This window comes from Emydura macquarii, unplaced genomic scaffold, assembly GCF_026122565.2.
Source record: "Emydura macquarii macquarii isolate MOO-44397 ecotype Brisbane River unplaced genomic scaffold, CSIRO-AGI_Emac_v2 contig_1254, whole genome shotgun sequence".
NCBI lineage: Eukaryota > Metazoa > Chordata > Testudines > Chelidae > Emydura > Emydura macquarii.
Genome location: NW_027131391.1, coordinates 467,810 through 481,941, shown reverse-complemented (window position 1 = coordinate 481,941; position 14,132 = coordinate 467,810). Strand labels below are relative to the sequence as shown.

The following is a 14,132-nucleotide window of genomic DNA, read 5'->3' as shown; positions in this document are numbered from 1 at the left end:
TCCTCTTTTGTGATTTCCATTTCCAAGCTACAGCTATCGTGGCTTTCTTTTATCTAAGGAAAGGAGGTTGCCTTCTTTCTATAATGCTCAGTAGGATTAAGAAACCTCTTGCCTTTTACAACTAGAAAGAGGAATGAAAAGTGTCTGTTTGTGAAAAGATGAGACGATCTAGTGAGGAAGAAGATTAAAGGGAACAGTTGGCCCAGTCTTGGAAAAGGGCAGCATCCTCAATCTGAAATACAACCATTTTAAATTGCTTCATCATTAATATTTTATGCTACAACATCTGAAAAAACACATCAAAAGACTGAGATGACACTTAAGAAGTTGTAGGAATCAAGACGACTTGAGCACATATGCTAGTTTTACTAGCTCATTAATGCTTTCTGCATAAAGATGGGGAGGATTTTAAAAAAACAACAACAAAAAACTGGATATGAGTTGCTACTAGAAACACGGGATATTCTGTTACAGCTCTTACAGAGGTGGTCATGTGGATTAAAGAGAAATTTTTTTTGCATTTTTTCATAGTAACCAGGGTTGTAATTGCAGCGCCATCTGAAGAGGGTGAAATCCCCTGATATGGTTAAAAAAATCTCTGTACCCAAAAAACTTTGGGTATTTGTTACCCAAAGGTGTCAATTCCTATCCCCCAAAAAACTCAAAACAAAAGGGCACACTTACACAGGACATCTAGGAAACCAATTTATAATTAAAGTTAAATGGGAAGATTCAGAAGCAATAGGGGTTAATCAGAACTCTCGAATTTACTAATATTTATTTGTTTAAAATCTCATCCACAATTTGCTGTAATGTCGCTTTTTTAATTTAATATATAAGCAATAAGGATCAAGTAGTCATATACAAATACGGTAAGTGAAACAGTTGCAATAAATATACATGCTAGCATAGATTGTTTAGCGTATGTTATTTTAAATCACCAAACTATTATTATTTTCAAAGCTCAATTTCATTTTGCACAGCATTAAATACTCTAGTGATGGAAAAGCTGAAATGTGAGAAACAGCAAAAGAGAAAACTATTTGGGAGTGTAGTTACCACAAATACTCAAATTCAGAACTCTTCAACAACAAGTCTAATCACTTTTGCTAATATCTTAAAAACACAGTAATATAGACAGCACTCACTGGACAAGGAATATCACATTTTGATTTTACTGTTTACTATGCATTCAAGTAAGCCATATTGGGTTCCAGTTTACTGTATCATTTTTGTTTTTCTATTTTGTATTTGTGAAAATTATATTCCTGTATTTGGAAAAGAAAAAAAATGTCATTGTCCTTTCACTATGGGATGTAATTATTTTTTAAAAAACAAGCTGAACAATTTGCCATTAATTAAGTCACTATACATTCTATACACACTATTTAAAACTGGGACTTTCCTAAAACCCATGTACTTGAAACTTTGGTATGGCATCTAAACCACAGGAATTTTGAGCAAACCAGCAATGCTGAACAGACTGTAAGAATTACCCTGTGAATGGTGCAGCTTCAACTCAGCCCCTGAAGGCAGAACACAAAGCTTTGTGTGTGCCATATGAGATGCAGGAGGCAGCTCCAGACATGGAATGAAAGATCAAAGTATGTGTAAGTACTGTAAGACATGCTCAGCAATTTAGTGACAGAAACAACAGTGCCAGCTGCAGTGCACTCAAGTTGGTTTCTGACTGAAGTTAAAGCTAAGGCTAACAATATCTCAGACATAGATAGTGTGAAGTAAAACCTGATCTGAGTTGCTACACTGAGGTTAGGCAAATTCAAGGCACACAGAGCAATGTGCAGTGGATGGGGTAAATTAAGAAGCTCAAAAAAATAGAGTATGTTTCCTTACCTTGATGTGCTGGTTGCTACAGTCCCTCAGTAATGGGTTGGGCAAATTACTACTATGCTTTCTCCAGCTGTTGTAGATACTAAGGACGACCTCAGACAAACCAGGTGGCCACTTCACCAGGAACTTCTGGCTAATTACTTTCAGATACCTCATCATCAGTTCAAGGATGCCACCATTGTTCAGGTTATCCAGTAGGAATTCATGAACATCCTGCTTCTCTGGAAAGCAGATGAGCACAAAATCCATGAAACCTGTTTGTTGAAACTAATTCCACACTTAATTCCTTGCCTTTTTTCTAAGAATAATAATTTTAATGCTTTTTGACATTTAGAACACATCTTGTGTAAAGAACACCCATAGCACCCTTATGACACAGTGGTTCTCCTGAATTTATGCAGAATAAAGTGACTATACTATAATCATTAAATTAGAACATGCACACAACACAGATCACACACAATGAAAACACAAAAATAATTTCTGTTATTAATACAGTGAAACTCAGCCAACTGATCTATTAAAATAAACCCTTTAAAAGAACAGATTCTTTTGTGCTCAAAAAGATAAAGAAAACAAGAGAGGAATTGGGAGAAAGAAAGCAAACATGAGGGAAAAAAGGAAACAAGTAATAAAATGGATATGCTGAAGTCCCTACCAGATTCCATAAACGTTGTAGAGTCAAATGACATTCTATGTGGTCCAATATGCTGGAAATTCTCTTGTTTGATCTCTGACTGTACCTCATAGTTACTGAAAGGATCATCTTCTTCCTCTGGATCCAGTTTCCTCAGTCTGGGTGAAAAAGGGTGAAAACAAGTAAAAGAGTATTTATGAGATTCTGAATATTACTTTCAATAACAAACACTGCCTACACCTGGCAAGCTATGTACATTTTCACAATGGAAGTACCCTACTAGAGTGTGTCATCAGAAATTAAAATCTGATTCCCAGACTTCACCAGAGAAAGAAAAACTCAAGCATGTTACACCTAAAATTGGAAAGAAACAGCCTATAGATAACTGCAAATCCCAGCAAATAACCATCAGAAACTGATGAGACTACTCGACAATATTTGGAATTCAGTTTCAAAATACAGTATTATCAGCACTGTTATTTCACGTAGTAACAGGTCCAAATCTTTTAGCAATGCAACGTAACATTTCTCTTTTATAAGGATTTTTGTTTTTGAAATCATCCCACACAAACCAATAACCAAAAACAGAAAGTGCCTTCTGATTTAATGAGAAACACCAATCTGATCTGTTGACAATTATATTGGGATCAGTACAGACCCAATAAGGTGTAAATCATAGCCCCTTCTTAACTATGAAAATAAGTTAATATAAAAAGTTCAATGTGCATGCATGTGTGTGTGAGAGCACCAATAAGCCCGTGCCAGGAAGGCACCTGAAAGAAAAGTTCCCCAGGTAAACTGTCCTAAATATTGTCTCATAAAAATTACCGATTAGAGTGTATTCTATGTTTCGAAGTCTTGAGACATTTGAGATTGTCATCTGAAATTTCTGATCAAAACTGACTACTTGTCCAACTTCTATTTATCAAGAGCGTTCTGTTGCAGTCTGTATGTTTATAATCTGTCTCTTTTCTGGAGGTATAGGGGGTAAAGCCACCACACGAGAACTGAAATTTAAGGAAGAAGTTTTATAACTGGATCTGAGGTTGTACTCCAGACGTTAAATAATAATTCAGTTTCAATATTAAGATACTAACCATTCAAATTAAAGAACTGATAGACTTTTGTCAAATTGTTAGGTGGGATTTCTAACCAACGGATAGCCCCTTCTTCGAATCCTCTTAGAATTCATAGGAATTGTTCTATTAATCTGATGATTCAACTAAATTGATGATTTAATTCAATCCAATACTGAGATTAACTTGTTGCTTTATTGATTTTACAGTTGTTTTATTTTTGTTTTAATAGTATCTTTTTTATAAATGTGACTTAGTTTTAAATTTATGTCAATAAGCAACATGGTCCAGTGCCTCTGAGAACCTGGGCAGATAACCAGCAGCTCAATGTAAAAGCCTGACCAGTTCCCTCTAAATAGTCTGTGGTCTTCACATAATGCCAACAACTCTCAACACAAGTAAAGGTCTGCTGTACCTTGGAGGAAGGAACTTTATCAACAGCTCTTGAAAGTCAACTTTCTCCTCCTTTTTAGACTTGGTGTTTCGGACTCTAGCAGACCGCCTTTTTGCCGTTTCACCACTATCTTCGGTAATTCTCTTCCGCTTCACCCCTTTCTTGGATTTATCACTAACAGATGTGTCACCTAGAAAACAGAATCAAAGGTTTTCAAAACTCAAATTCCCAAACAACACACAGTGGATAAAGTTGCTTAATATCATAGTGATTTTTGGAGAATATTTTAAATTTACTTTATTCTACAGCAACATCAAGGACCCAGTTCTGTTCTTACTAAAGACAATAGCAAAATTCCTATTAAATGGGAATAGAATCATTTACACAGCACTCTGTTTGATTACCAAGTTTTAAAGTGTATATTTGATGCTGGCCTTTGTAGCGAACTTAAACAGAATCATGTGTATCACCGATCAAACTACAGTTAGGCCTAAGTCATGTTTTGTTTCACAGAACAGTTACCATAAAAAAGAAGAGCAAATATCATATGCAGGAAAAGGCACAGTAGTGACTTGAGTCAAGGCAGAAAGAGAACCCTATTTGTACACGACCAAATGTGATGAGGAACATGGGTACTGCCCTGACAATAACAAGTATTATGATTTCACTATTTTTCACAAATCTATTAATTCTATTACATTGTGCAAAAATAATTACATCTCTTCATTAAGAAATACATAGCTCAAATTCTAATTTTTCTTCTTTTAATTTGAACACAAAGTAAATTAAATTTGATATTCATGTCATTTTGTACACATGTAAATACTGGTCTGAACTAAGCAGCAGACTGCTTGAAAACTTGATTTTTTAATAAACTTTCAGCACAATTCTGAGGTTTTAAAGAAAGCTACAGGCAGAGTCCTATATTTTCAACATCTGTAAATTCCCATGAACATCAGCCAAAGACTGATAGCCTTGTGAACAATAGCTATAGATGCAGATACATTTACATTCCCCTACACGGTAGATACACACACATTTACATCCCGCTACATGGTACATATCTTAAAACATCTGAGAATATGAATATCATCATGCAAACAAAAAACAACACAGAAGCAGAGATTTGGACAGGCCCCGCAGCTGATTTTGTTTAAAAATAATATTTTGTCTTTCTATGGCTCCTTCCATCTGAGAGCCTCAAGGCGCTTTACAAATTTTAAAAAATTAAGCCACATATCTCCTAGGGGAGGCCGACATCATTATCCTTATTTTAAAGGTGGAGAAACTGAGGCATGAGGCAGCAGCACAGTCAAGAACAGAAGGGATTAGATACTACAGTGACGAGTTCGATAGAAAACCAACAATGGATAGATAGAACTCAGAGCTAATCATTAACCAGTACCTGCTTGACCATTTAGACAGCTTTCCCTTTTTAAAAGTAATTGTTTTTAAACAGATATCACATCTTTATATGGCTGAACTTTTCTTTTTCTGACTTGGAATACACATACATTGAAAATGCTTTGGATCAGTTAAAAGAGAGTTTATAAAAACTTTCATTTCTAAAGACAACAGACATTTTGCAGAGTCTTTTATTTCTGCAAAGACAAGAGTGTTATCTGGAATCATAGACTTAAAGTACCTTGCTCACCTATAGGCATTACTGGTTCCAATAAATTATGACTGTGACTGGAAAAATTGGGTGTCACTGGAATGTAAGTTAATACTGGGTCACTCATTGTAACTGCTGGATTACTGCTGACAGGATTGGGCTGGATAACACTGACAGGAGTAGAGGTAGGAGAAAGAATCAAGTGCTGAACTGGGTCTTGGTACTCTGAGAGGTCAATTCTCTTCCCCAGGCTCGGTCGAGGAGGCTCACATGTTGTCAGGTGATGATACATGGCAAGTAAACTTTCTCCTAGACACTTCCACCTGCATGTGAAAACACAATCACATCACAACCTTATTAATACTTAATTTATTCATTTATTCATCAGCTCTTGTCATATAACCTTCTATATTAAAGTTAAAACCCCCCTTTGCTGCAGCATACAGGAATTACAGTAAAGATGTTCTACTCCAGAAGGTTAGAATTATTAAGGGTACAAAAAGTGATTTTAGCAATGTAAGAGGAATAGATTCCTCATGGAGTCAAAATCAGTCATGCAACTAGAAAAGCTGGAGAATATTGTTTCTCTTGGGGATTCCAGTTCAGGAGTAGATGTTTCAGGACTCTTGCTTCCTACTTGGAATATACTGTTGAACCAAAGAGCAGGATCAACATTACCACAGCAACTAAAGCCACTGTTGGGAACAGGAGAAACAGGTGTAACAGAAGGGAAATGAGGCTCATGATATGCTTCACACCAGGAGACAGCATTAATTCCAGAGGAAATTGCTGCACCTCAAAACCAAAAACATTAACCCAGTTTTACATGAACCATTTTCAGATCTAGCATTATAGTCAATGGTTAAGGGCAAAATTTTGTCATCCTTATGAAAGCAAGTAATAACTTGCAAGCAGTAATTTGCTCTGAAATGGGATTAATTACAGAGCTAACTACGGTTCAGTGCAAATAAGGATGGCAGAGTCAGGCCCTAAATAAGATTACAGAAGTCCCTAATACTAATATTTAAAAGAGAAGATATACTCTAACAAGATTCCTAGAATATCCAAATGCACAACAGAACATTTTCGTAGAATAGTAATTTGTTTACAAATCTCCATTATCTAAATGCTAAAAATATTAAGAACAAGTTAAAAAAATCTTTAAAGTTCAGATACAAACCAATGAAAACAGGAAAATTCCAAATTTTCTATTGCCAAGATATCCTGAATTTAGCTATTTGTTCCTGGCTCACACAGCAACTTTATTTCAGCAGGCTTTAATTGGTATTTATCAGTTTTAACATGGAAACATGAACAGAGCCAAACACCTTACAGATTGCTGAAACTTTTAAAAATAAATATATATTATGAGGAAAAATACATGCTGAAGAGATTCCAATGCACCATGGCCATGAGGATAATTGGTGTTGCAATAAAACTCACAGAGACAGTGACGACTTACGTGAAAAAGGGAATTGGCTGGACAAGCTTAAGATCTGGTTCTCTCTCTCGTATCATTAGAGCCTGCCTCTTCCTACGTAGCTCCAATGCTTCATCTACGATCTTTCTTGTTTCAGCTGCACTCACATTCACATCATGAATTGACATGTCACTGAGAAGTGGTAAGAAAGGAAGACAACATAGGTTCTGTTTTATTTTTTTTTAATATCAAATAGAAATTCATTAAATATTCTGCTCTAACGTAGGGTAAAAAAAAATACAGTAGCATGATCTTAGTATGCAAAAAACAGTAATCACACATAAAAACACATATAAATTTATTCATGCTAGAAAACTTTGTTCATTCTAAAATTAGACGGTTTGAGGCAGATTCTCCTCTTTCACTTCCTAAAAAGTGAGAGATGAGTAAGAATGCAGTGAGATAGATTATAGCAATGCTATTGTTATGGTTGAGAAGCTCCTTTTGTTGCATGCTCAGGTTTTGAGTAACTCAAAAATAACACACACCTCAGGCTGAAAAATCTCTTGAGATTTTCAGTCTAGAAGTGAATTTTTGGAGAGTCTGAAAAATATCTATTCCACTGTTTTTGAGATATCAGACTGTGGGGGAAAAATGATAGTTAAATGCTCTGCTGAATTTACATGCTTAAAGTTTTGCTAAATCATGGCCTCAGTAACGAACCAACTGAAAGTCTGTGTGAGAGGCCCATATTTTGTAAATCTGAGCCAAGTTAAAAAACAAGATCATCCTTCCTCTAAGATTCGCGAGATCCTTCCTTGCAAACTAACAAGCCATACCTACACTAAACTTCTACTTTAAGATGCATCAGGAGCCCCAGTAGGTCTGGCAGCCTTTCTGCTCTTCTCCAGCATACACTCCACCTTAACTACGTAGGATTATTTGAGTCTGTAACTAACTGTATGTTCACAAAAAATTAACTTTCAAATCATGTTTCACACACTCAGAGGCTGAGCACTCCAATCATTTCAATTTGCTGTGTTCCTCTGCTTCTCCCACCTTTTGTCTGTCTTGTCAAATTAGATTATAAAATCTTCAAGGCAGGGAGAACACTCTCTCTAATTATGGGTTTGTACAATACCTAGCACAATGGAACCCCAAACTTTGTTGGGGCTTCTAAGTATTATCATAATATAAACAATAAATAAATAAATAAAGAGTAATAATGTAAAATCTCAACCATAATGTTGCCATAACAGTTTTCAGAATTAATATAAATAATCTGAAAGGTCACATAAACTTACAGGATTCTTGCATCTAAGATACCACAGAAGATTACAAAACTAATAACCTAATCAATAACTAATAACTAATCAATTCTCACTAATGTCAGTGCAAGTCTTTACATTAACTTCAGGGGGAGCTAAAGCTGATCCCAAGTCAAACTCCCTGAAAAGTGGTAATTAAGAAGTGATTTTAATTAGAAAAGAAAATCTTGAAAAGAATAGGCAAAGAATGTGGATGCCACATTTCAATTATAATCATATATAAAAGCAAAACACAATAATGGGAATTTTTAAAAGTCTGGGAATTAAAATAATTTTGGAACAGTTAACAGAAAGAATTTTCTTCTTGCAGCAAATAATTAACAGACTATTCTGCCTAAGGCAGCAATAAGGTTTTATCTAGAAGACAAAGACTACAGGGAACAATTATTAGTTTAAAGGGTTGGCTCTCACTAGCCTTTCTGAACTACTCAGTCTAAAATTCTAATGTAGGAACTGTAGGATGAGTAAGGATGAGATTCACCATTTGAGGAACATCCTTAAGGAGTCCTTCCTGAGGCAAGGTTGCTCCTCAAAAATCTTCTCCTTCAGAACCAGTCCTTTGCTGTATTGGCAGTCTTTCTCCAGAGCTTTGCAGATAAAATACAAACATGCTAATAGAGGGAAACAGAAATAAGAATTATGGACAATTTAACCCTTTGGATTATTCAAAAGTTCCCACTTCTGGGCCCCATATAAACTAGTAACAATATTGTTAATATTTCCAATTGGACCTGAAAGATTTCTATAATCATTGGTTTGTAATTCTCTCTGCAAATGGTTAAACACATAGAAATACAGTTCAAATAATTTGCCAGGGCATCCTGATCATAAACCCACATTCCCAAGTGTTTTAGCCCCTAAAAACAAATCTACAACTTTGCTATTCAGCTTAACAAAGTCATTTCTCACCAGTTTTTGTTTCAAAACTCCTATTTCTGAAAAACAGAAATCCTATAGCATTTTTACACATTCTGGCATTACAAATTGCATTACAGCAAGAAGGGCCATATCCTGCATTCATTATTCACAGGAATAATCCAATTAACTCTATTAAGACTATTCTCATGAGGAAGGCCTATAGGATCAGGCCCTGTATCTCTAACTTATCTCGAAGCCACTTATTAATCTTCATTTGTATTGGTTCATCTACCACATAAAATCTGAATTTAAAAGCTGAGAGTGAGTTACATTAACTGCTGCAGTTATAAACAAACATGCCAGGCTATGAACTATATTGTAGTTTTATACTCAAACCTTGGAGGTAACATGCTGGAAATGATGACAAAGAAGATGAATGAAAGTGAGAGAGGTCTATAGGGAAGCTTCTTGCAGGGGCTCTGATGTATAATAGATCACAATTCAAGATGATACTTCCATTCTAAATCCTACAGAATTAAATGTCCTTCCACACAGATATAAATATCCTCCCATCAGGAAAAAAAATGGATTAAAAAATAACAATTGAAATGTTTGCTGTTTCACTCTTTTATCTAAGTTCAGCCAACTCTGTTTAAGCAGAGTTTAAGAGTGCCATTCATAACTTCAGACTGGTACAGGGCCATATCGTATCTTACTGCATGGTGCAGAGAGGACAGAAGTAGTGAATAACCTGTTCTTATGGTCTAAAATCGCAGAAGGAAAAGAAATTAATGCTGCATTTCTCCACTTTTGAGACCACAGAGAACCTTCCTCAGGAACAGCAGGTAGTTGAGATTTGGGATTTTCGGGAGTTGTATGATCTGCTGGAAGGAACATGGCTAAGGACAACTGCTCTCCATGGCATCATCCCTTGCTAAAATTCCAGCAGAAATTAAGGGCGACTTAATCAGCATGAACTTTTGCACAAACCCATTCTACATTATCTTCCCATTAGGTGGGCAGAGTGGTAAGGTGCAGCTCCTAGGGAAGCTGTGCTGCTGGGAAAAAGAGGGCGGTGGGGAGAAAATAGTGTGGATCTCTGGTTCTCTGTGAAATTCCCTCACAGATCTTGGGACATTCACATAGGTGCTGGGTCTTGTCCCCTGCTGCCCCTGTGGTCCCAGAAACTCTGTCTACTGACAAGATAGCTCACAAACTCAACAAATTACAACTCTGAACTTCCTACATATATTTTTCCATGGAGTGCATTACCTGACCCATAATAGTTAAATTACTACCACACATTGTTCAATAATTACAATGGAATCTGCTTATAGTGAATTCTGTTGTACTACAGTTCTATTTATAGAGGAGTGGAACCCTATGGTGCAGAGAGAATAGTTTCTTCACCTCATTAATTAGTTCCATTCAATGATTAGTTCATTCAAAGGTAAGAAACCAGCTGGGAGTTGAAAAAGCAATAAAGGCTTGTTTTCCTCTTCCACTCTATAATAAAAGTTAGGTGTGAGAGGATGAGATCTCCTAATTCTAAAATCCTGAAGGACTCGGTGACCATAGACAATCAGTTTAATTCTCTGATTGCAGATAATACGTCCTTTGTTTAATAAATCAGTTGGTTTTAAATGCAAAACGTTTCTGATAAAACTTTTTTCTTAGGTACCCAACATATTTAAGATAATTTTATTTAATAAAAAATGTAATGTTTTTGTGCATTTTTAATTTAATCCATCAGGACTCATGTATCCAACCAGGGATATTGAGTTCCAGTTCCTCCAAGGACCTTGCTTATTCCCTCTGAAACATTTTCTACAGAAAAGAAAAAAAATTTTTTTTTGGTGGGGTGGGGCTGTGGAGGAGGGGAAGGAACACATTTCAACTCAACATGCCTAGTTGGAACTTTTGTTTCCTTGCCCCTCTCTTATGTGTTCTGTTTGTGAACTTCCTTTAATAAACTTGTAATATATAACGACATAAAGTTATTTTTCTTTCCATTATTTAAAATAAAGTCATAGGAATTCTAAAAGAGAAAAGAACAGAATTAGAATACTTTTTTTTAAACAGTACTGAGCACGATAGTTCTCAATAAATAAATACAGCAGATACAGATTTGTTACTGTAATTCAAACTAGTTATAAATCAATACTTTATCATGAAAAACTTACACATTACACTGTCTTATAATTTCAGTACATTGCATGTTTAAGATAGTGTGTCTGTAAGACTGCATCACTGTATTGTTCTAATTGTATTGATATTTACTGCATGTATTTTAAGAAAAATTATATAAAACTGTACTTACTTGTATAGTCACTGAGCGTGTACAGGACTGTGATGAGGTTATCTAAACAAGGCCAGTGATCAGGATTACATCTGAGTCCTTCTTCAAAAGCATGACGTGCTAGTGGCATACGCACTAGTCTTATTGCCACACGACCAATTTTATACCACAGGTTGACATCAGTAGAGTCTAACATTACAGCCTAGAAAACATAAATATCACACCACATATACATATCAACATATACACATGTGCATGTGTTTGCACACACTGCCTTACATATTTTGTATTTGCTGGGGTTGAGGTTTATGATGGAACATTACTGTTCTTTGGGTCTGAAATGGTGAGTAAGTCATACCATATTTATTACCTAAATGTACACAGAATACATGCAAATTATTTGTACAAAATATTGTGAGGCTCCCACACCTCTACTTCAGCGAGACAAGTAAATATTGAAACTCCGATATTCTACTCAGACTACACTGTACCTCCAAGTAGAACTCCATGGCTGTCTCCAGGTCATCTCGTTGTGCTGCCAATTGCGCTAGATTTTTATAGGTGGAATATTTTAACATCAAGCCGGGATGTTTTAACCCTTCTTTCTCATCACCAGAAAGAACTGCCTGAAAATTGTAAACAAAACAAATATATCCTTGACATCAGGAATCAGACTAGTGATAAACAGCAGTAAACAACCTGCCAACTGACAACCAACAGGATGGTTTTGAGTCATCAATGGCCAAGACACAGTGCAGTGATACAAATGCAATAAAGATGTGGCTGCCTTTCACTTTGATTATCTAAATTTCACTGACCTCTCGCAGAAGACGAATCTCAAGCAGCTCATGGTAAGCTTTGGCAGACTCTTCAAATCGGTCATGTTTCTGAAGGTCCAAAGCTTTGTGATACAGAGCAAAAGCTTCTGCTTCCTGTGAGTCAAAACAGCAAAATTAACAACATAATCATTACAATTCATATGCAGAACAACACTTAAATAGAAGCAAATTTATATAATGGATTTGCTTTACTTATTTTTTTATTAACTTTTTATTTAATAGTCTTCACAAATAAAAGAATAAAATATTAGAACAACCAAAGAGAATCATTGCCATATAATTAGAGATTTTAACAAAATACATGGAAGTCAAAAGTAGTGTCTTAAAAAAAAAAAAAAGTGTTGAATATATCTTTAAACGATGTGCATACTATGGCCCTTCTTCAGAAAAGCATTTATATCCATCCCTGTTTAGGAAAGCACTCATGCACATGCTTAACTTTAAGCACATGCTTAAATCCCATTGGCTTCAAGTATGTTCCTTCATTAATATAAACAATAAAGCACCCTCTCTAAATAGGTAGGCTTTCCTGAATTGAGGTCAACCGCTGAAACCAGGTCTAAGCGCGGTTGTTGTTATTAGGATTCTATCACCATTTCACTTTGCAGTTTGCAAAATATTTTTTGTGCATCTTGTTATCAAAACCATGCAAGAAACTACCTATCAAAGTAATTAGTATTCAGCATATTTCTACAGCAGAAAAAACCCAGTCTACACAGTGGTTAATTTTAATGAAAGAGGTGCCGGGGCTCAAGCAATTTTTTTACTTTCATAACTGACGCAGCAAGCTCAGAGGTGCCAGGACTATGAACTGCCAAGCCTAGAGGTGCCGGGGTTCAGCCCTGGCACAAATTAAGTATTGAGTCTACATTTAATCAGGAAAATTAGTTCAACTGTTGCTAATAACAACTCTACTTAAATATAGTAGCTGCTAAAATGGTTTCATAAACAGTGTGAACAAGGCCTAAGTGAAGTAGTAAAATCTAAGGTTTTAACAATAAATACACATTCTTCTCTTTTAGCTATTTCCATCTGATAAGTATGATGATTTACCAATAATCTTTGCTAAATAATTCGCAGCTCCTACAATGAGTTCTATGTGGGCAGCCTCCTGCATCTGCACAGCCTTTTTTATAGGACAGGAGCCTAAGAACTGAGAGATAGGCACTCCAATCCCCATGAGGAATTAATCATGAAAGTAATTTCTGAGGAGAAGCAATGCCCAACTCTCAGCTACAGAAAAATAAGTGTATTTCTTCAATTTATTAAAATACAACTATAGATGCCCATCCAGTGCTCTTAATGCCTATCTCATAAATTAAAAATCACAACATAAAAAAGGACTGCCCATAAATATTAGAGAGACAAGGTAGGTGAAGTAATATTTTGTATTGGCTCAACATCTGTTGGTGAAAGAGACAAGCTTTCAAGCTTACACAGAGCTCTTCTTCATAGCTACACCACCACCAAAAATAACACCAATAAATATGTCCGCTTTAGCCGACATGCTCCTCAACAGGCAAAACAAAGAGGGGAAAAAGGTTGGGGTGTGCAGCATGCCCAGAAGGTTAACAAACCTGGCTCTGGTAGAGAAAGGGTAGGGAGCTCCAAAATCAAGGACCTCCCACAGAGAATGCTCTGCCAGCAGCACCATCTTATTTATATTGAGAGTGCTACACGAGTGATTCTGTTGCTCTCAACTCTGATGGCATATTGAGACAGAGAGGTAATCTCTCAGACAACCAGGTCTCAAACCATTTAAGGTTAAAACCAACACCTTGAACACCTGAAGCCTACTGGAAATCAGTGCAGATC

The 14,132-nt window shown here is 35.9% G+C and overlaps 1 protein-coding gene across 3 annotated transcripts in view; it reads right to left on the bottom strand.

Annotated features, from left to right (window-relative positions):
* Positions 1-14,132, bottom strand: part of CABIN1 (calcineurin binding protein 1) — a 202,166-nt gene that overhangs the window by 178,324 nt on the left and 9,710 nt on the right. For all 3 annotated transcript variants that reach the window (XM_067549979.1, XM_067549978.1, XM_067549980.1), the window contains exons 4-12: positions 12,297-12,410; positions 11,970-12,104; positions 11,500-11,680; positions 8,803-8,932; positions 7,036-7,185; positions 5,613-5,896; positions 3,980-4,148; positions 2,510-2,646; positions 1,855-2,072 (exon numbers count right to left, since the gene is read on the bottom strand). In XM_067549979.1, coding sequence (XP_067406080.1) covers positions 1,855-2,072; positions 2,510-2,646; positions 3,980-4,148; positions 5,613-5,896; positions 7,036-7,185; positions 8,803-8,932; positions 11,500-11,680; positions 11,970-12,104; positions 12,297-12,410 — 1,518 coding nt within the window. The remainder of the gene's footprint in view (positions 1-1,854; positions 2,073-2,509; positions 2,647-3,979; positions 4,149-5,612; positions 5,897-7,035; positions 7,186-8,802; positions 8,933-11,499; positions 11,681-11,969; positions 12,105-12,296; positions 12,411-14,132) is intronic.